We start from the raw sequence: 23,162 nt of genomic DNA on the forward strand, positions 1-23,162 counted from the left end.
ATCCATGTGGACAAATACTGTACTCAAAGAATAATTCTTCCAGTGGAAGATCATGAACAGTTTTGGAACAGATGTTTAAATACATTTCTATGCTCTTCCCCTAGCTTAAAGACAAGAACCCTACCTTGTAACACATATGCACAACTTCAGTAACTGGAATAGTCTCGTGGAAGCCAATGGGGCTACTCACATGCCTCTGAGTTAAGCGCATGCATAAGCGTTTGTAAAATTGGAGCCTTAGCAAGCAAAAGGTAATGCTAACATTCTCGTCAGCTATTGAAACCCCTGAGGTCTGAAAATTTGGCTCACAACCTGATGTTACTACAGCAGAACTATACTATCAATTTTTAACATTAAGGGTTAAATCCTACTTGCCTCACCCATGCAAAAAGCTTTACTGAGTCAAGAGATCTAAGAATTTTGCTCTGAGGTTATAACTATTCAAATAATTAAGAGACTAGGTGGGTGAGGTAATATCTATTATTGGACCAACTTCTGTTGGTGAGAGACAAGCTTTCACGCTTACACAGGAACTTAATATGTTATTTTTCAATTAAATAATGAATGCCATATTTATTAATACTATACAAGCCTGACACAATTATTTTGGCTTTCTGCACCAACCTCTTGTATTAATCATTGCAGGCATGAATAACTAAAGTAGTTAAGATAGTTAGCCAATATATTTCCAGAATACTTTTTATGTAGATTAAGCTATATAATTATGAACTGTATTACCAGAATGTCTTGTATTCATGCTAAGCTTTACTGTGGAAATTCACTACCAGTCAAATTGTTGTAAACTTTTTTCTTTGTACATGCAGAATCCGTCAGAAGCAAGATGTGTGCTCTGGTAAATTTTGTCAAGTATGAACAGTGTACTAGGTATAGTTACTTCAAATGTCTCAGTGGTCTAAGGCCACTTGTACTCTACAGTCTACCAATATCTGAAATACGTACAAAACCTAGAAAAAGAAAAAGGTGTCTCCAATCTGTTGTAAACAAGGGGAAACAAATATGAGCACAGTTAAGCTCATAATTTAGAACAGAGTGAAGATGTAACTGCTGCAATTGATAATGTATAAACTCTATATTATGCTGATGTATCTTTGATTAATAGAGCCTGATTATCTGCTGTATGAGCAATAAAGGAACTGACCTCTCAATAAGACACATTTAATATTGATGCTAATGCACCTTCTCTTGCAAACATACAGTGAGAATTTCTCTGTATACTTTCCATGAATATTTAATTCCAGGTTGTTTAGATAGCAACATGTTCTTCACTTTGTTTGAGCCTTAAGAGTGGCAATATTTTGGTACCAGACTGATAAAGGATAAAGTAGAGTGTCTGAATATTTGATTCTGCATTTTACTTTACCCCATTCTTATTATAAAGTGAATTATCAATGTACAACTCCATAGTGCTAGCATAAAGCATTATCTAACCTTGATAAAATCTCTGATGAGTTGGGCTGCTTTAACCCCATTCTGTACATTAAAGCTGATATCGACTTTTACTTCAGTGAAGGAATCGGTCAGTTTAATAATAGGTACCTGGCAAAAGAGCAAGAGATAAAAGTTAATATTTAACTATCTGAAAGGGAGAAGTAATCTACTAAGTTTCCAAGATATATTTAGCTTCATTACTAAAAGATGATGTGCAAATACCTACACTAGCAAATTTGAACTGTTTTATAGATTTGTAGAAGGAAGGGAGGGAGAGAGAAAGATTGCAGGAGCGCTGTGAATTTAAAGATCTCACCCCTTTTTTATACATTTAATTGAATTGGGAATGATTTTTAACTCGTACTGAAACTATTTTCAATTTAAAATCTGTTATGCATAACACTGTTTTGAAACATTTTAAAATGCTGTAAAGTGAGTACAGTATATACTCGATCATAAACTGGTTTGTTTATAAGCCGACCCTCCCAAGATGGATAAGTAAAAATGGAAAATTTTTAGGACTCATTCAAAAGCGACCCTATAATTGAGGGGTCAGCAAACTTTGGCTTCCAGGCCATCAGGATAAGCTGCTGGTGAGCTGAGATGGTTTGTTTACCTTGAGCGTCCGCAGGAATAGAGGTAAACCTAAGTAAACAAAGTGTCCCAGCACGCCAGTTGCTTACCCCGATGGGCCGGGACAGCAACTGGTGGGGAAATTTGAGGGTGGCGAAGCTGGGAGTCAGGGGAGTAACCCCTGTGACCACCCCCCACATGACCCCACCTCTAGACCGGGACCTCCACACTCTCCCCATCTCATCCCTTCCCACTTTATCTGGGGAGGATGTCTCTGGCCTGGCTGGAGCTGCTCCGTCACGGTGGGCAGCGCGGCCGCAGCCTGCTCCGGTGGGCCCGACCAGGCGGCACGGCCGTAGCACGTTCCGTGGGCCGGGTGGCGCAGCCACATCCTGCTCGGGGGAGGGTGGGGGGGGAGGAGGGAGCGGCATGGCTGCAGCCTGCCAGCCCCAAAGCTGCAGCTGCTTCGGAGGCTGGGGGGAGAGCAGTGTGGCCAGAAGCGGAGAGACTCTGGCCCCGCCTCTTCCCTTCCTCTGTTGCGGGGAGGGGTTGTGTCCCACCTCTCCCCCTCTATACCCGTTTATAAGCCAACCCCCTTCTCTGGTGCTTCTAGGGTGACCAGATCACCCAAGACAAATATCGGGACGCGGGGGGGGAGGGGGGGTGACGCGGGGGGGGCGTGGCGGGGGGCGGGGCAAAAAAAAAAAAACCCTTCATCCGCAAGCGCTGGAGGGAGGCCCGGGAGACTCAGGGGAAGCGCGGGGCCGGGGTGAGTAACAGTCCGGCCTGGTCCCTTGCAGGCAGGACTCAGTTGGGTGGTTGGGAGAGGAGGGGGGCGGCCCGCGGGGCCAGGCGGCGGCTGTTCTCACCCCCGGCCAGCGGGACTCGGGAGCAGCCGCTGCTGCAGCTCCCACTGCCGCGGGGGCAGGAAGCGGCCATGGCGCTCCGCGGCTGCAGCTCTGGCGCCCCCGAACCCCCTGAGCCGGGGCCTGCTGCGGGGACCCAGCAGCGCGCACGCTGCGCCCAGCCCAGCCCCTGGCCAGTCGCGTCTGGGCTGCTGCCCAGCTGGTGCTATCCCGCAGTGGCCCCGGAGTGGGGGCAGCAGGCCCCAGCCCCCCCGTCCCGCAGGGGAACGAACGGGGCTGGGCGGCCGATGCCTCCGCCCCGGGGCCGCCGCGGGATAGCACCAGCTGGGCAGCAGCCCAGACGCGACTGGCCAGGGGCTGGGCCCAGCGTACGCGCTGCTGGGTCCCTGCAGCAGGCCCCGGCTCGGGGGGTTCGGAGGCGCCGCAGCCGCGGAGCGCCATGGCCGCTTCCTGCCCCCGCGGCAGTGGGAGCTGCAGCAGCGGCTGCTCCCGAGTCCCGCTGCCCGGGGGGACAACAACAACAACAGCCGCCGCCTGGCCCCGCGGGCCGCCCCCCTCCTATCCCAACCACCCAACTGAGTCCTGCCTGCTCGGGGCCAGGCTGGACTGTTACTCACCCCGGCCCCGCGCTTCCCCTGAGTCTCCCGGGCCTCCCTCCGGCGCTTGCGGAGGGAGGGGGAATGGTGAGCCCGGGGAAGAGGCGGGGATTCGGGGAGGGAGCCAATCGGGGGAGGAGGGGGCGGAGTCGGGGCGGGGGGGGGGGGGGTGCGAGTACTTCCGGGCTCTAGGCTCCGGGGCATTTCCTTGTTTGTCCAGTGTCCCGACCGCATGTCGGTCGGGATGCGGGACAAACAAGGGAATATCGGGACAGTCCCGATAAAATCGGGACGTCTGGTCACCCTAGGTGCTTCCCTTTTTTACTAAAAAATTCGCCTTATGAACAAGTATATACGGTAGTTGTGAAGTCAAAACAGTATAATTTCTTGTGAGAAGCAAACACCAGAGGGCGACAAATGCACAATTAAAGATCCCTGATTTCATGCAAACATTCTTAATGAGAAGAGGAAAGAGACAGTGTAGGTTTACACTGCACACTAGTTCTGGGCTCCCACTCAGGTTTGAGCCCAAGTGCCCTTTACATCCACATAGAAATCAGTCTGACTTGGGCCAGCAAGCACTCAGAAGCCAGGTTCTAGGACCCGGATAAGGGGATGGGTCAGAGCCCAAGTTTTGCTGTGGTTTGGGGTCCAAGCTCTGTCATTTTGCAGTGTGGATGCAGCTCAAGTCACAGTCAGAGTCAGAAGGTCTGTATAGTGACGTATGGATGCATTAGTATGGCTGTGAGACCCGAGTCTCGTAACTGTAAGCCCAGGTTTACAATGCAGCATGGAAGCTTAAGATCAGGCTCAAACACCAACTCCTCAAGGTTGGGTCCACAAACCCAGGTTTGCAGTGCAATTTAGACAAATCCACAAATATCGCAGCAAATCTGTCCATAGAGTAAACAAATTACAAGACACATTATGAGTAATAAAATTGTCACTAAATAAGCAGATTTGATTCCGACCATCACAAAGCAAAGTGTGAGTAAAATGATACTATTTTACAAAGTAGAAGTATACCTGAAGATATTAAACTGGAAAAAGACTTACAGTTGCTTTGTCTAGAACCTTTACTGAACCTTCATCTGCTACATTGTGCTTTCTAAGAGCCTCTTCCAGGGTCCACAGAGGCAAAGTCTCCCATTTTCCAAACACAACTAAGTCAATATCACTGAAAATGCAAGAAAACATAAAAATAGTAAGTTAATATATGTACTGACACTAGGTTTGATGGGCATTTAAAAGTATAGGATTGGAAAAACGCCAATAGAAAGTAAAATAAGTAAAACAGGTCACTGAATTCTCTTAAGCAGGAGGAAGATAAAAATTAATACACAACATCAGAGTAATCATTTTTAAATGCCTAAAATATGTTAACGGAGACAAGGTGGCAATGTCTTTTATTAAGTAGTGGATCAAACTGATAGAACAGATTGTTAACTATCCAGTATTACACTACAAGTTTCAAGACAAAAACAATTATTTCTTTATGTGCATGAACTAGCAGTGTCTTCAGACAGAACAGATTTCATAAATCAGTGAGGATAGCATCCATCTAATGGTAATCACAGCCTTGAGGAGCGTTCTAATAGAAATTTTAAAGGTGCCTAGATGACTGTGCAATTTTATTAGGGTCCAAAAGAGTCTTTAAAATTTAAAAACAGTGAAAACTTTTTTTGGAGGCTTTGAAGAAGCTGAGCTATATATTTTTCCAAACTTCTTTTTTGGTTTGTAGTTTAAGGTCTGCTTTCCAAATCAGGCACTAGACCAGTCTGATTTGGGTGAAGAGGGAAGGATTTAGGCCTAGACAGATTATTCTTCACCAATAAACTGGCTTGCCAAAGTAAACTATGGCGGGGGGAAGAGAAATACTGGGGAATCTACCTTATTTCAGAAGTTATTTTCATGCAGATTTTAGAATTTTGTACTTTTACAGAAGCCACATTAGGAACTTTGGCTGTCTGTGTACAAATTCTAATCAGTGTTAACAACAGACAGGTTTAAACACCAGTCCAACTATATACTGTTTAGCTGACCAGGAACAAGCACCACTCAGCACATTTCAGAAAACTACGGTTAAAACCTTCTCTTCTGAAATGGTGCTGCACTATTTTATTCTGATCTGCACTTGCAGCTAAATCAGTGCTCAACTCATTGCTCAACAGATTTGGTAGCAGCAAAGAATGCTTCTAGTGTGCCCCAGGTAGGGTGACCAGATCACCAAAGAAAAATATCGGGACGCGGGGGGGGGGGGGGGGGGGTGACGTGGGGGGGGGGCGCGTCGCGGGGGGGTGACGTGGGGGGGGCGTGGCGGGGGGCGGGGCCAAAAAAAAAAAAAAAAAAAAACTTCCTCCGCAAGTGCTGGAGGGAGGCCCAGGAGACTCAGGGGAAGCGCGGGGCCGGGGTGAGTAAGAGTCCAGCCTGGTCCCGAGCAGGCAGGACTCAGTTGGGTGGTTGGGAGAGGAGGGGGGCGGCCCGCGGGGCCAGGCGGCGGCTGTTCTCCCCCCGGGGCAGCGGGACTCGGGAGCAGCCGCTGCTGCAGCTCCCACTGCCGCGGGGGAGGAAGCGGCCATGGGGCTCCGCGGCTGCAGCTCTGGCGCCCCCGAACCCCCCGAGCCGGGGCCTGCTGCGGGGACCCAGCAGCGCGCACGCTGCGCCCAGCCCCTGGCCAGCGTCTGGGCTGCTGCCCAGCTGGTGCTATCCCGCGGCGGCCCCGGAGTGGGGGCAGCAGGCCCCAGCCCCCCCGTCCCGCAGGGGAACGAACGGGGCTGGGCTGCCGATGCCTCCGCCCCGGGGCCGCCGCGGGATAGCACCAGCTGGGCAGCAGCCCAGACGCGACTGGCCAGGGGCTGGGCCCAGCGTACGCGCTGCTGCAGGCCCCGGCTCGGGGGGTTCGGGGGCGCCAGAGCCGCCGAGCGCCATGGCCGCTTCCTCCCCCGTCGCCTGGCCCCGCGGGTCGCCCCCCTCCTCTCCCAACCACCCGAGTCCTGCCTGCACTGGGCCAGGCCGGACTGTTACTCACCCCGGCCCCGCGCTGCCTCTGAGTCTCCCGGGCCTCCCTCCAGCGCTTGCGGAGGGAGGGGGAATGGTGAGCCTGGGGAAGAGGCGGGGATTCGGGGAGGGAGCCAATCGGGGGAGGAGGGGGCGGAGTCGGGGCGGGGGGGGGGGGGGGGCGCGAGCACTTCCGGGCTCGAGGCTCGGGGCATTTCCTTGTTTGTCCGGTTGTCCCGACCGCACGTCGGTCGGGACGCGGGACAAACAAGGAAATATCGGGACGGTCCCGATAAAATCGGGACGTCTGGTCACCCTAGCCCCAGGCCAGAGAGAGCAATATAGTAACACCCTGAGAATACATATTACCTGAAGGATAACACTACTTGACCCCCATCAGACGAACAATCGTTATCTAATTAGTCCCCAGCACTGAGGTAATTGGATAGTCAAGGGATTCTATTTTAGAACAACAGAATCAAAAAGACCAGCAAAAGGTGTTTTAACAGGAAAACCTCAGATCTAGACTAACGGTGTAGCTAGAGATGAATAAAAAAATTAAAGAAACAAGAGAAAATTGTGTTCATGTTCGAGACTAATAACAAAGTAGACTGAAGAGGCACAGTGTACCATGCTGGCCTCAATTCTGTTTTATTAAATCAAATACTCCAAGCATTGGAATTCTTCTGAATAGCAAAGTAGGCATGCTCCAGAGCAACAACAACAAACAGGGAAGAAAGGCCAGCAAGACAGAAGTGCCTCTGACCAGTGCATCAAGAGTTCAGAAAGATTTCAATTAAATTCTCACAATTGAGTTTTGGTAGTGAATAAAAACTAACTTTACAAATTGTAATCAAAATCTGAACCACTGAAGGGCTCAGAACAAATGCCAAGCATCAAGACTGGAGCAGCAAGGGGATTAAGTCTATTAGACATGTGAATAATGATGCATATATTTCTTGAATTATCAGCACCTAATCTATTTTTGATTAATCCAAATTGTCTGAAGAAAGAACAAAGCCAAATTTAAGCAGGCAACATGTTTTCTCAGGGGACCTGTGCTTCTGAGAGGCCTACTTGTCAGAAATTTAGCAACTCAGTTTGATTTCTTTCTTGTTGCTTCATAAGTCAAAGCCAATTATATGAAGAAGTTTCTTTAATTTGGTTCCTAACTTTATTAAGCATTTTCCTCCTAAGAGTAGATGAGAAATAATAATTGTGAACAGAGAAGAATATTGTAGTCAGGTTTGGGAATCAACTAATTACTCATTCTGAAATGTTCCCTGGGAAAAAAATGTTTTTAAAGGTCTTTAAAGTATAAACTACAGTCTTTGAATTGCTTATAGGAATTTATCCTGTAACCATTAGGGCTTGAAGATTACTTATATTTTACATTTTTAATTGGCAAAATTATTTCAAATTCCTACATTCAAGATCTTAATGCGATCTTGTGATGAACTTTCTTTTGATGGAAATTAGTAATGTATTTAGCTAAGTCTGCAGTTAGCTACTTAAGACTTCTCAGTGATAGAAGCTTGAGTGGGACTAAATAGACACACTTTATCTTTAGCATCTGATTAGTGTATATCAGGGGTAGGCAACTTATGGCATGCGTGCCAAAGGCGGCACGCGAGCTGATTTTCAGTGGCACTCAAACTGCCCAGGTCCTGGCCACCAGTCTGGGGGGGGGGCTCTGCATTTTAAATTTAATTTTAAATGAAGCTTCTTAAACATTTTAAAAACCTTATTTACTTTACATACAACAATAGTTTAATTATATGTTATAGACTTACAGAAAGACACCTTTTATAAACATTAAAATGTATTACTGGCACACAAAACCTTAAATTAGAGTGAATAAATGAAGACTTGGCACACCACTTCTGAAAGGTTGCTGACCCGGTGTATGTGTTGATAGCTTTAAGAGTTCCTTTGGTTTAAGTGGTTAGCTAAAAAATAGCCTCCTCTTTTGTTAGGCTCATTGTATACTTTTTTTTTTTTTTTTTTTTTTTAAATAAAGGCAGCAGCAGCCTGGATTCTTGAAAAGGCTTTATTCCCCTATCTTTGTGAACAAAGACATCTACAATTATTTATGTCAACCAAACTGACTACGTAATAGGCTGATGTTTTAATTTCTTCTTCTAGAAACTGGATTCAGCTTCTCTTTTAATATAAATAGCTTAATACTTGACCTCTAATGTCAGGTTTAAAGGGTATCACATGCTGGAAAAAATCACAGTGAAGTGGGAGAAATCTAAAATTTTACTTTGATTTAATCTTGTAATTAGACTGAATTATAAAACTAAATTTATACTTGATAATACGATCAAAGGGGTCACATTTTAAATTAATGCAAGCAGGATCTAAACAGGGGGATGTGTCCTATTTCATATAATCCATCAATCATTCTTTATATTTTTATGTATTTATTGGGAGGGCTGAATAAAAGTATAATATTTACCTTCAGGCTTGAGCAGTTTTAAGGGATAGTCAGACATTTTAAAACATGAGGCAATCTTTTAAGATACGGTCTTTTTTAAACATCACTGAAACAGGTACTCTATACAAATGCCTGTATAGAAGTCAGCTTTGAATATATATATTGATACAAAACACATGATATAAGTCAATAGTTAGGAAAACAGTAAGATGACAAGTGCATATTCCACCCCAGGAACATTATTCTCTCAGTGCACAAAAATTCAACATACAGCAATGGGGGATAAAGGTAAACAGCAGAGGAAGAGACTTCAAAATATGCCTAAACAATGTAGAAGAAGTTACTGAAAAGGTACTAACCTAGTAGGTAGATATAAACCAGTTTTAAAACTTCCAAATATCTGCACCTATAACAGAAAAATAGGGCATTAGAATGCACCTTTTAAATTTCTGAACAATTATCTAATCGAGTCTCCAGAAAAGTTTGACTATTGCTACCCTCCACTGGTAGTTTTAGGTATTACTGAAATATTTAACATGACCATAAAACAGAGGAGCCTGGCAAACTCAAGTATTTACATCTTTAACTTTAAAAGAAGATTAGAAATAGAGCAATGCAGCAATAGGCCTAAAAATATACATGACAGTAAGCAGCTGTACAGATAGAAGACAATATCAGAATAAATATTATTTCTAACTAAAGTGCTACTCGTGACAGTAGAGTTCTAGCTCCATCAGCTTTTCCATTACAAATCCCTCATTTTAAAAATACTTAAATGTATAAGAAACTATTTTTAAAAATAATAATACTAGAGAAAAGCATCAAAGAGTCTGATATAACATCCAGGCAAAAAAGAGTTTGTGTTCTAGCTCTCAAGCCATTTATACCTTTGTACTACCACAAATATATATTACCATCTACTTTATAGAAGTGTTGCAAGCACTAACTTTTTGGAGTGTGCTAGGAGTGCTATTAATACTATCCTTCAGCATTCTTATTGTGTTGGTGCAGGTGCATTTTTCTGCTTGCATGTAAACTATTTATATTTTTGCTAACATCTTTACAATCTTAGTGCATGTCTACACTTAAAATCCTACAGTGGCACAGATGCACTGATGCAGCTGCGCCATTGTAACGCTTCAGTGAAGACACTACCTACACTAATAAGGCGGCTTCTCCTGTCAGCGTCATAGGTACTCCACCTCCCTGAGAGGTGGTAGTTACGTTGAAGGGCGAAACCCTTCCAATGACATAGCACTGTCTACACTGGAAGTTAGGTTGATATAACTGCATTGCTCAGGGATATAGATTTTCCACACCCCTGACTTACTGACTTCTTCCTTCTGTCTTGGATTTTGCAGACATTAATACAATGCTAATGTTTCTAAGAGAACCTTTACCATGCAACGTACCCAGAGGTATTCATTCTAACAAACACAAATCCTAACACCCACAATTAATGCAAAATAGGAACCCTTTGCAAGCCAGTTTATATTCCTCTCCCACCCCAACGTTTAAAACAGTGAATTTTATGTTTGCCAGATTAAATAGACTTAAGCTTACTACTGCCCATCTTGTGTCCAACTATGGTATTGTCATAATCGCACAAGGTATGCAACATCAACTGTTCTCTGACCAACGCGGAGGACTGTGTAATATCCAAGTACAGTTAAGGTTAATATGACAAGCTTTCCTCTGAATTTCATTGTATGACAACTTTTGTTTATACAATACTAGCAAGATTTAATGTTCACGTCGTCAAGTTCTTTTATTTTATTTTAAATGCCTTCACTTAAAAAAAATCACTAAATGTTGTTCAGTTTCAGTGTAATTAAAGCCTCTCCTTGGCATCAGCTGGGTTCCACCACAGAACAATTCTCACTTATTAGGAATGTTTCCTTCTAAGCACATCCCGCTCAAGTAAGAGAGCAAATGACAATTTCTGAAGTCTATACATAAAGTTACAGGTTAAGATATATAGTTTTACACAATCAACTTTTTATCCCTTTCTTGAATGATGTGGGGAAAGCATACAATGTATGTACCATGTCTTGTTTTAAAGTTTAATTCATGGGGACAGGCTATTTTATTTTATTTTATTGTTTGTGCTCATAAATGGTTTCAACATGCTTGTTCACACTGTTTACACCTTATTGGTTGTGTGTTTTGGTGTCACAGTATACAAGAACACTAGTTAATTTCAAATTCAAGTTATACTGTACCTAGATTTGTCACATCTGAAATTTATAGGGTTTTAAAAACAAAAATAAAAAAAAACTTACATGTGAAGGTAATGTGAATAGCACTGGCTAGAGCCATGGACAGAGACCAGGCACCACTCAAGCTTCCCCCAGTAAAACACCAAGCAACTAATATCCTTGGGGCAAGTGAAGCGATATTGTATTTCTAAATTACATTCTATGGAGTTAATTTATTGTAGTAATGCTTTATTTAAAATTAAAAAACAGAGTGAACAGTTTAAATTTGAAAGCACATGCAAGGATTTTACAAGATGAGAACTACAACAATAATTTGAGAGTCATGAGCTACAGCATATCGTCATCATCTACACCAATGTTGCTCCTGGAGGCACTGCCTTGGTGTTGGCTGCTAGGGCTGCAAGCAGGGGTCGGGCCCTGCCCCTTCTGGAGACAGCTGGGGCACAACGCTGGAGGAGCAGGCAGCTGGTAAGTTCCCCACCTTCCCAGGGGTGGTGGGGCTCAGGCTTTGGGCGTCACCCATGGGGTGGCGCAGCAGGCTCTGGCCATGGGGCTTCGGGCTCCGGCCCTGGGCTCTGACTGCGCAATGGTAGGCCCCAGGCTATGGCCATGCAGTTTTGGGCTCCATCCCCCAGCCATGGGACTCTGGGCTCTGGCTACGGGGCATCAGGCTCTGACCCCCGACCCAAATCACCCCTGGCTCCTGCTGTCTCCCCCGACCCCTGAATCCAGGGCTTAATTTGTCCCCAGCTTTGCTGGGGCTGAGTAAGTATGCTGTGAAAAGTGATATTTGTATGTTTGTTAATATCACTTTTAACAACAGGACTTACAAGCTAGCAATAAATAAATTACAATGATTTTGGACATGTATATGTGCATATTTATTTGTTTTTCCTGAAGCAAGTAAGTATTTGAGTGAAAAGTGTGACAGCGGCCAGCAAGAGTTGGTGGTTGCACTTTGAGGCCACCAAAAAAAATTGTCCTGAGAAACCCTGATCTAAGTCATAGTTCCTTCCTACACTCTCTCTTATACCTGTATGCACATAAGCGTCTCTTTTCCAGCAGCACAAGCCACCTCAATGCAATCAGGTAGGCCTCCCCCACCAGTCATGTTCTCCTACACTTCTGCCTTACCTCACACTCTTAAGTAACATTAAAAAAAAAAAAAGTTAAGAACTAATGAGATGCGTGGTAACAAACACCCAAATATAATTCTGGTTAGATCTCATACCCTTCCTTTGTTGGTAGTATATCTAATTTAGCTTCCCTAACCAGGGCATTTGTTCATATACAGTAACTCCTCACTTAACGTTGTAATTATGTTCCTGAAAAAGCAAAACCATGTTAAGCAAATCCAATTTCCCCATAAGAATTAATGTAAATGGGGGGGGGTTAGGTTCCAGGGAAATTTTTTTTTGCCAGACAAAAGACATTATATACATATACAGTATAAGTTTTAAACAATTTTAAACAAACAGTTTAATATTGTATACAGCAATGAATGATTGTGAAGCTTGGTTGAGGTGGTGGAGTAAGAGAGTGGAATATTTCCCAAGGAATGCCTTGCTGCTAAATGATGAACCACCAGCACTCAGCTGAGCCCTCAAGGGTTAATAGGCTGCTGTTAATGTAGCCTCACACTCTGCAAGGCAGCATGGACTGAGACAGGAGAGAGGAAACACAACCAATGCAGGGCAGTAGCTGCAAACCCTTCCCTGCAAAAACTGAAATGATGATGAGCCCATGCTATCCAGCTGGAGCACACCACTCCCTCCTCCTGATAGCACACACACGGCTGCACAGGTGCTGACTTTCCAAAGTGCTGGGGGGTAGATGCATGAGTGAGAGAGACGTGCATTGCCCCTTTAAATACACTGACACCACTTCAAGTACATTGCCCTTTTAAGCAGATCAGCCAGTTCAGACAGGAAGCAAAAGCTTCCAGCCAGCTCCCTCCTCTCTGTCCCTCTCCTCAGCTTTGTGGAGAGGGGGTACAGAGCGGGGAGGGGGAACGGGGGGGGGGGGAGGAGACCACAGGGCAGGAGCAGGGGGACATCCTGATATCAGCACACACACACACACACCCCCAGCAAGCTCCCGAGAGCAGCTCCAAGGGAGAGGGCAGGTCAGGAGCAGCAGGGGAGGGGGGGGGGGGAGGGACAGCTGAACTGCTGCTGGGCAGCTGCCAAGCCACCTTACAGGGAATTTAGGGGAGCTGATGGGGGGGGGGGGGGGGGAAAGAGACTGCTGGCCACCCCTGATTCTAATCCCCACAAGGAGGGGCTGCTCTTCCAGAGAATCCTGCAAGCAGTGGACAAAGCAGGCAGCTGCCAAACGAAGTTATAAGTGAGTATTGCACAACTTTAAACGAGCTTGTTCCCTAATAGATCAGCAACATAACAATATTAACCGGGACAATGTTAAGTGAGGAGTTACTGTACATGTCTACAGTACCAAGCTCAACTATGATGCCATAGAAATAGTTAATATCTTCTATATCACAATTTGAGCATAAAGTTATATATGGAATAACGGGGGAAAGTGGTAGTGTAACAAAAAAAAAACAAAAAAAAACTGTTTACGAAGACACAAGCAGAAACAAAGCTTTTTGTTAGAGCATGCCAAGCCCTACTCACATCTGCATTCGGCCAGAGCTCCTTAATAACGTTTTCTATTCTGTTCACCACTTCCATTCGCATTCTTTCTTCTTCCGGTCTGGGAGACATGTACTTGTAGAAATCAATGATTTCTTCATGAAGACTGACGAGAGAAAAAAGATAAGTTAACTAAAAGAGAAAAATTAAAATGGCTGCTATTATCTGAAATGGTTTAGAAATATTTCAAGGACATTCAACACTAAACAAAACTATTGTCTGCCTTCAACAAAAGTAAATTCAGATTTACGGAAGTTTAATTTCAACACATTAATCTACAAAACATAGGATATTCTTATATCATGTTTATGAAGAATGTGGAAGTTAATCAAAGCTGCTTTTGGTCACACTAAAAGTGAAAGAAATAGCACTACTAAATATGTTAGCATCAGCATGATGTATAAAGCTTTAAATCTTCAAGGAAGTCTCTAATGATGAGTTCAGGGTACGCACAGTATCCAAATATTTAAACAAAAGCCTTTTAGCTAACCTTTTCAGTTAGTCCCTTGTCACTAACTGATTAATCGCCAGTGTCAGCACAAGCGATTTGTTAATCCACACAAAATCAATTCTGAGACATTTAAACAAATGTCAACTAACAAACAGTTGTCTGTAGTTAGAGTCATCTCAGTTATATGTACCTATTTGTCCACTCCTAAGCAGAAACATTCACACTAAGCACTGTATTCTCGTATTAGTGTTAAAAAGGAGCTGTGTACACACATCAATGGAACACAGGGTAGAATGAAGTTGGCAGTCAGCTGATCATCTGCATTGTTTTAAAAATAAGTCCCCACACATTTTGGGTGCGGTTTTAATTAAACAGCTACACTAAGTATAATTTAACACAAGTCTCAATCCACAAGTCCAGGAAATTTGTGTATCCATTTGCACTAGCACATAGCAACATCCTCCTAACGAACCAGAAGACTAAAGCCCATTTTCACGACGTTTTCTCTGTCAACACCACCAAATTTAAACTGTCATTGAATTCCTGCAAGATTAAATAAATCCCTGACATGTGATTGATGAGTTTATTTCACTTGTTTCCTACAGTGCCCATTATAGTAGCAGCTAAATGTTTTAAAAAGAATTTAAAAAAAAAAAGTTAATTGTCAAAACAAATGCATCTTGCCCAGAAGCTCTGATGGACTGCCAAGAGGACTGATTTACAAAGTTGAGGTCCTCAGATGGAAGGTCGTCCCCCCCCCCACACACACACACACAATGAAAGCTATACCACAGATGTCATGAAATAGATGAAGGACATCTGAAAGGGACATGACAGTAAGTATTATGACTAAAGAGATATGCAACTCAAATTTCATCTGTCTGAAACATTTTAATATTCTCCTATTACAAGTTACACTGTAGATTACTAAAACTGACAAGGGATTAGAGGATCAAATATTTTCTTTATTTTTTACTTAGTATCTAGCTATGCTCTTTGTATAATTAGTTTAATTTTAGTCTCTTACACTAGCATCACTAGGTCATGCTTATGCCGGACATTCTATTCTTCAGGTACTGCTACAGAGTGTTTCTAACAGCAAATCTGCAAAATTGAACGGCTGCTCTTTCAGCGTTTACTTGGTTGTTACTATAAAACTTGGCTTCCTACTGTCTTACTCCTTCCTCCTCTCCCCACTTGTATTTTTCACTCAAAAATCTTCAACATGAGACCAAAACACACATTCCTCAATATACTGTTTGTGATCTGCTACTTGGAGGTATTTGCTAATAAAAACCTAATCATTTGGTTTCTCAAAAGGTCTCCTAGTCCACCACTTAATATTTCCTCTTAGAAATCCTGATGCAATTCAGTCTGTAATATAAAACTAATATTTTATAAGTTCTATCACTATAACCCTGTCAGGATAATTAAGTTTATGTGAGACGCACATGCTGGGGGAACTCTAGTCTGAACACTCCATGGCCAACAGAGCTTTTTAGGTAACAGAGAGGCTTGATTTTTTAGTCATTGGGTCACATTACCACTTACTACTGAGATTCCGAGGTAATGGCCAGGAGTACACAGATTAATGTACAGATTTACTGTTAAGTACAGCCTGCAGTGACAAAGGAAGAGGATGCTAGTTAAACAGTCAGTCTGCCAGAATTTAAAACAAAAAACAAAAACAAAAACAGAGTGATAACTTAGTTCTTCCGGTTCGTAATTTAAAAAAAGGAAAAATTAGAAATTGAATGTTTCCAAAGGTTATGGGACAAAGCAGAGAGCTGTCCATTAACACAGTTACTTCATTAGCAAACAGTAAACTGAGTGACAAAGTTTGGTTCTTGTGCTTTAAAATAAGATTACTCTGTTACAGATTTGTCCCCTATGGTTCTTAATGGGCATTACATTCCTGTTAACTCAAGTAGCAACAATTCTGTAAAAACACCTATATATTAAACAGAATAATATGCAGAATATCAACTGATCCATATACAACAATTGTTTGATGCATCACCTGACCCTGATCAGGGACCTTCTATAAGTAGTTGTATTTGTTTGACATGGTCATTTATCCAACAAAAATTATGGGGAAAAAAATTCTCATTTTCCTTTAAAATGTTAACATTCCTGTTCCCAATACTTTACTTAGCATGTCTGATTTTGCTAACTGCTAATGGTGCAAGCTACAAAGCCAAGAGACAGGCAATTAAGAAACACACAAGGATATACAACCATAAATCATAAGTGCACTGGACTTCCGAGAAAGTTAGTTAAAGCTTTATTTTCCAAAATAGGTACCAGATATGCTAATTAACTGATATTTCTAGAAGAATGACATTAGAAAATATTTGAGCTACTGTAAATGCATGAATAAAAGACCATTAATACATCTACACTGCACTCTCCTTAAGGTGGTATGTAGAGGACATGTGCTACACCCCCGCCCCCCAGCACAAGTATAAATAGCAGCTGGTGAAGCACTGTTTTTGGAAGTAAAGCCATGCCTGAACCCGGTGGGTATGTATTCTACACAGTTCTCTATGTGTCCAAGCAGTGCTTTCCTGGTCTACACTGCTATTTTTAGCTGTGTAGTGTCCTGCTGCCTCTCCACTACCAGAGCGTACTCCTGCTTTGAAAGGCTCCGGGCAGGGGGAAGGCAGCACCAAAGCCTTTCACTGATTTGTGTAGCTACACTCTGCAGTGTAGACACAGCTTGCTTTTCACAGATGCATGTGGCTATGCATACACCGCACACCACTGCCAATAGTGTGCAGTATAGATGTACCCTAACTAGACTACTAAAGCGAATGCTGAATGTGTTTGCAAGCGTCTTAAATCTAAATTCTAGGAATTTTAAATCTTTAGCTTAAAGATGAAAAGTATCCACAAATTAGTTCTAGCAATATGACAGTAATTTCTTACTATTTAATGCCACTGCATTTACTAAGTTACTAAGTTAAAACAAAGCCTTTTTTTTTCCTTTTTCTTTAAAGAAATTGTTACACTGCAATAATAATTGTTACACTGTCAAAACTCATCGGAAGCAAGGAGTCTTGTGCAGCTAGTCCCTTGCTAATGCAGTAACAATTCAAAAATAGATGCCTGGTCTTTTTAAACTGCACAACAAAAAACCAGTCCGTTCAGTGGTCTCAACTCACTGCCCCTCTTTTCCAGGTGACCACTCTTTCTTCAGGTGCCAGTGCTTCCAGCAGGGGGCAGAGTTCTCTTCAAACAAACTACTGTATAGCAATAATAAAACACTTCACAGTACGGTTTACTGTATTTTTAATTGGATTTACATTCCCATATTAGAAATTCACCTATTACTCCAAATGATCAAGACACAATTTTAAGTAACATAATGCACTTGCAGTACCGTAAATCCATCATGGGGATCAGTGAAAATTAGCAGGAACATTAAGGGCTATACTGTTTTCATGAAAACGACTGAAGATACTGATTACAGATGGAGTATTTTTTCTTCACCAGAATTCTGGGGCTGAGCAAAAGTTCAGCCCAGCCTGTTCAGAGATTAAGTTGACTTTGTAAAAAGTAGCCATACCCTTATCAGTTTTCATCTTCAAGTAGTCATGCAAATCTGGTAACTGGATTCAGATTTACTTATCTCATTCTGGACCTCAATAAGAGGCAGACCAGTTGAAAGTCTCTGGGTGCAGATTAGGAGGGGGGGAAAAAATAAAAAACCCAACCAACCAGGGGGCGATGTCACATCCTCAGGAGCAGAAATACCTTGTTACTGAATGTCAATCCTATGTTCAATTAAAGACACAATTTAGGTTTTTAAGTTTAATTACAGGTTTCAGAGTAGCAGCCGCGTTAGTCTGTATCTGCAAAAAGAACAGGAGTACTTGTGGCACCTTAGAGACTAACAAATTTATTAGAGCATAAGCTTCTATATGCATCCGAAGAAGTGGGCTGTAGTCAATGAAAGCTTATGCTCTAATAAATTTGTTAGTCTCTAAGGTGCCACAAGTACTCCTGTTCTTTTTAAGTTTAATTAAAATCCCTTCTTGGGACACTTATTTGTAAGCAAGGATTTTTTAAAAATGATTTTTAAACTAGCTGTTCCTTTAAGAATGATTTTACAAAAGGTTCAATTCTGTATCCACTGAAATCAAAGGAGGCTTTACTATGGATTTAAATGGGTGAAAAATCAGACGCCCCCAAAAAAGGAACCCCATTTTTCATAGGAAAGCTAGAGGCTACAATATGGTATTTTGGGGGAAGAAGAGATTCACAATCCTTACAGCTCAGAATGTTATTTGATTAATAGTTCAGATGCTTAAGTTTTCAGACCAAGTAGAATTTCTAGGAGTACCTAACTGATTTAGGAGCCTTTTGAAAATTATTCCAGATAGTCAGTGAACAGCTGATGAACTATTTACTATTCATGGTGTGTGACTGGTTATTCAGTATGTTTTCTGCTTTCTACTGAATATTTCGTCTCTTAACTAGAGAAGGGGGAGGGGGACACATTATTCACAAATTTGTACCAGGTACGTTTTCATGTATACTGGCTATCACATGAATATTAGTGAACAAGTAGTATGACCCCAAAACACCATAAACATGAATCAATTATTCACAATTTTTTAGAATTTTTCAAATCAACTAATTAAGTGGTAGAGGAACAAAATAAGCAAAAATTCTGCTTGATGGGTATACATTTGGCAAGTGTCAAGGAGAGACAGGATTAATTTCTGATCTAAAGTCTCATTCCTGGAGTTTTAATGAAGACTTATGGGAAAACATGAACTGTAGGACAATTTTTATTCCTATTTTATTTTGAAAAAGATATGAAATACTGTTCAGACTATTTTAGAATTAGCTTTGTCTCAATCAGGATGAAACTTGTCTTCATTTAGTAGATTCAGGATTGTTTCAACTCAAGAATGCAGGCAAATTTCTTCAGTGAATAAGCAGCCTTATCTTTCACTGACAGGATAAGAATAAACTTATTCTTGAAGATGTCTGCTTTCTCTTCTACAATGAGTTCAGAAAAAAATTCCGAGTTGAGTTTAAAAACTTGTTAAGTCACAATTTACTTTCTTGCTTTCTTTTTGAAAAGAAGAAATTTCTATTAAATACTGAATAATCATAGATAAGACTGTGATGGTCACGGAGGTCACAGATTCTGTGACTTTCTAGAACATCCATGACTTCTGCAGTTGCTGGTGCGACTGGCCCATGGGCCGCCTGAGTAGCTCGGGCAGCCCCTGGACCAGCCACACTGGCTGCTGCTGGGGCAGTCTCAGGCCACCACGCCCCTCCCGCACCCCAGCAGGAGTTTGGGTGTGGGAGGGGGCTCAGGGCTGGGGTAGGGGCACAGGCAGCACTTACCTCGGTGGGCTCCCCGTAAGCGGTGACGTCCCTCAGCTCCATCCTAGGCAGAGGCATGGCCAGACAGCTGTGTGCTGCCTCTGCCCACAGGCACCGCCCCCACAGCTCCCATTGGCCACAGTTCCTAGCCAATGGGGGCTACAGAGCTGACACTCAGGGTGGGGGCAGCACACGGAGTCCCCCCCAGCTGTGCCTCTGCCTTGGAACTGAGGGACATGTCGCCACTCCTGGGGAGCTGCGTGGAGCCAGGTAGGGAGCCTGCCAGCCCCGCCAAGACCCTCCCCAGCACTCCCAGCCCGAGAGCACCCAAGATTTAGTCAGGGGTATATAGTACAAATCATGGACAGGTCATGGGCTGTGAATTTTTGTTTACTGCCCCTGACCTGTCCATGACTTTTACTAAAAATACCGGTGACTAAAACATAGCCTTAATCATAGATTTGATGGGTATAAAAAACTAGTCCTGTCACAGAAAACAATTATACAACAGTTAATAGTCAAATTTAAAAATTTATTCTGTAGTCTGATGTTTCAAACAAAGCAGACCTGCAAATCTAAAAATCATTTAATCTAAACAAAAATCACTTCTGCTAACATTCTTTAGTAGATATCACGCAACTTCATGTATCTTTACAGCTTTCAATATAGCAGTGGAAATATTCCATTGCTGAGTCCATAATTAGGTGGTTTTTGATCCTTTGTTTTCTTCCTTCTTTCACATTTAACTCTCCAAAGCCAACAAGAAAACTGCACAGCATTTTGTTTCCCAATCTGAGACACACGCCTAAACATATGGGTGTACCTGCTTCTCTAGAGTCTCCTGGAAACTGTGCCTGCAGTCTTCAGTTTCTGTTCTCCCTCCTCCACTAAGGTGGGGCTACACAGGTCTTTGCTCTGCACTATCCCAGGCAAGGAATAGCCTTGTATAGCGGATGTGGTTGGGGGAAAAAAGAAAGGAGTGAGAGAATATGCAACAGCTTTCTCCTAAAACAAGGAGAACAGGAAAATAAAAAACAACATCCCATAAACAGGAGTGGGGTGAAGGAACAGCTCCAACAGAGAAAGAACAAAGCAGGGAATAATTTGTCGACAGAAAGATGAGGAAGAGGAGACATACAATGGGAAACACTCACAACAGATATGGGAGCAAGAGGAGGAGGAGAGATCTGGTCAGAGAGGTGAAGGGAAACAAAAGCATAAAATGTAAGTTAACCTGATAAAAGACAGTGACAAGAAAAGTGAGACAAGCAAGAGAAAAGAAAAACAAATTATAGGAATGTGAGAAAGCAGATCATGTGGCTACGGTGTCATGGGAGACTCTAGTGTTAAATAGGCTACAGAGAGGGGGGCTTTAATCACTGGAAAACGTTGCATTACTGATAAACAATCAATCACAATTAAGACAGCTTTTTTTAAAAAAGGCAAACATTACACAGTTTTGATTTTGACATTTCTCACTGCTGAAAAATTTAGAAGGGAATAGGGTCATATGAAAAAAGCCTTTGCTTAAGCCTTTAAGGCACACTTCTGGCTTCCCACAGCTACCTACAGCCAGAGATGTGTAAACTATACTCCCCACTGAAGAGTTGGGCTGCAATTTAAACGTTAGATAAGCTAGAGAGCCTTTAACTGCCCGCATATACCAAACTAACTTAAAACTAAAGCCAATGGGACTACTGTAGTCACATGCTTAAAGTTAGTTAAGCACCTGCTTTAGTACCTTGCTGAATCAGGGTCTTAGTCACAAATTTAAACCTGCTCCCTTTGAAGGCAATGGGAGTTTTGCAACTGATGTCAGAGGTAGCAAGAATTGGCTATATATGCTGTACAGAACTTTCAAGCCAGCTTACATGCCTTCAGTACAGACACTATAGAAGGCCAAAATTTGTTTGCTCTGTTCTGAAACAGTGAAAGGTCCAGTATGTTTAAGTACAATGTCCTTAAATACATCAACTGCATAATTGCTCTAGAACATCTGTAATATTAAATTATGGGCAATTGTTTTTATCTTCTCTGAATAACCTGTCCCATCTTCTTTAGTGAGGATACGTGAAAGCTGCTAGCTTAAAAAATTTTTCAGTTCAATTTGGGGAAAGGATTGGTGTTGAAATCAGCTTCATAAAGCAACTAGAGCAAGGCTGACAAGCCCTACGTTTAAAAAGCACCCAAGTTTCACTTTAGAGGAACACAGTCAATTTAAAAAACCCAAACATTTCTATCTAAATTTTGTGCATACTATAGTTATAGGTAGCAGTTAAGATTACTAACAGAAAGACGTAAAAGAGATGCTTCTTTTCCGACACATTTTGTATAATTTTCACTGTTTCCGCTGAAAAGTGTGCCAATTTCTCACTTGCTAAAATAGGTATTCATAAACAACAAGGGAACAGAATTTTTTTTTTTTAATCAAGACTTACTAAGTAAAGGGTGCTCTTATCAGAAACTGATAATTTAAAAAAAAAAAACTGAGTTGACAACATCCCTTTTAAAAAGAGATCTACCTTGGTACTGAAAAATATCAACTCTCCAAATCTAGAGCTGGAACAGTTAAAAATCCTAGCTGAAGACTAGCTGATGGTTTTGCAGTTGGGCGATGGTTATGCATGAGACTGGTCTACACACAATTTCTGTACAAGTATAAAAACTGTCAGGATTGAGGAGTTTTTTTTTTTTTTTAAATAAACCAAAATAGTTATATAATTAGAATCCAGAGTGTAGACACAGTTATACTGGTATGGAGGTGCCTTATGCCCGTATTGCTTATTTTCCTTCCAGTATAAAAATAGCTATAGTGGTATAAAGATATATCAGTAGACAAACCTTTATACTTCAAAACTATAGCAGTACAGATAAAGCAGCACTTGTGCTTATACAAGCCCAGAGAGGACTCACTGTCACTCCTGGAGGCTATAGAGGTTTCGTCCACAGCAGGTCCATGGGATACCAAAGTGAGGAACTGATATTACAACATTACAACTCTCACTCAGGAAGTCATTTTTGTTGCCCCTATTTTAGATGGTGGGATGGAACATCAGGAATCATATACATATTTTTAAAAGAGCAAGATTGAGGATGGGGTGGGGTTACTTCTGACAGTGTCCTTTAAAGAGATTCTTTTAAACCACCATCACATTTCAAGAAAAAGCAACAATAATCCTTACTAAGCTACCGACATCAGTTCTGGAGGCTCAAGAGGAAGGCACCCAATGCATTGATCAGTTTGTCAGTTACTTCAGTTTATGCAGCAACAGTTATGCCTGAACACAGATGCCTTTCAAACCATTTCCCATGATCTAGCTCTGCCAGTAAATTCTAGTAGCCATTTCCACATTTACAGAGGGTTTTTTTAAAAACCATTTATCAAGCTTAGTGATATAAAGATTCTGGATAGATGTGTTTTCATTATTGATAACAAGAGTGTACATGAAAGCACAAGTGAGTCTGCAAAGCCTGTCTGGCATTATTAGCGAGCCCACTTATCCACTGACATTTGAAAAACCCTTGCACCCCAATCTGGGTCTATGTTGGTTATCTGATATGTATGCATCTC

At 42.3% G+C, this 23,162-nt stretch overlaps 1 protein-coding gene and 1 long non-coding RNA gene across 4 annotated transcripts in view; one reads left to right on the forward strand and one right to left on the reverse strand.

Annotated features, from left to right (window-relative positions):
• The window catches only part of TENT4B (terminal nucleotidyltransferase 4B), a 51,069-nt gene that overhangs the window by 14,025 nt on the left and 13,882 nt on the right, over positions 1 to 23,162 (reverse strand). For 2 of the 3 annotated variants that reach the window (XM_005289812.5, XM_005289811.5), the window contains exons 2-5: positions 13,777 to 13,900; positions 9,281 to 9,327; positions 4,541 to 4,661; positions 1,450 to 1,557 (exon numbers count right to left, since the gene is read on the reverse strand). In XM_005289812.5, coding sequence (XP_005289869.2) covers positions 1,450 to 1,557; positions 4,541 to 4,661; positions 9,281 to 9,327; positions 13,777 to 13,900 — 400 coding nt within the window. Of the gene's footprint in view, positions 1 to 1,449; positions 1,558 to 4,540; positions 4,662 to 9,280; positions 9,328 to 13,776; positions 13,901 to 20,414; positions 20,527 to 23,162 lie in introns of those variants that run through there. The other variant, XM_024104121.3, reaches the window with a different exon arrangement.
• LOC135975606 (uncharacterized) lies at positions 5,211 to 8,477 on the forward strand. Its single transcript, XR_010592554.1, has 2 exons — positions 5,211 to 5,693; positions 6,808 to 8,477. It is a non-coding gene; the product is annotated as an uncharacterized LOC135975606 (long non-coding RNA).

The sequence above is a fragment of the Chrysemys picta genome, chromosome 14, assembly GCF_011386835.1.
Source record: "Chrysemys picta bellii isolate R12L10 chromosome 14, ASM1138683v2, whole genome shotgun sequence".
Classification (NCBI taxonomy): domain Eukaryota; kingdom Metazoa; phylum Chordata; order Testudines; family Emydidae; genus Chrysemys; species Chrysemys picta.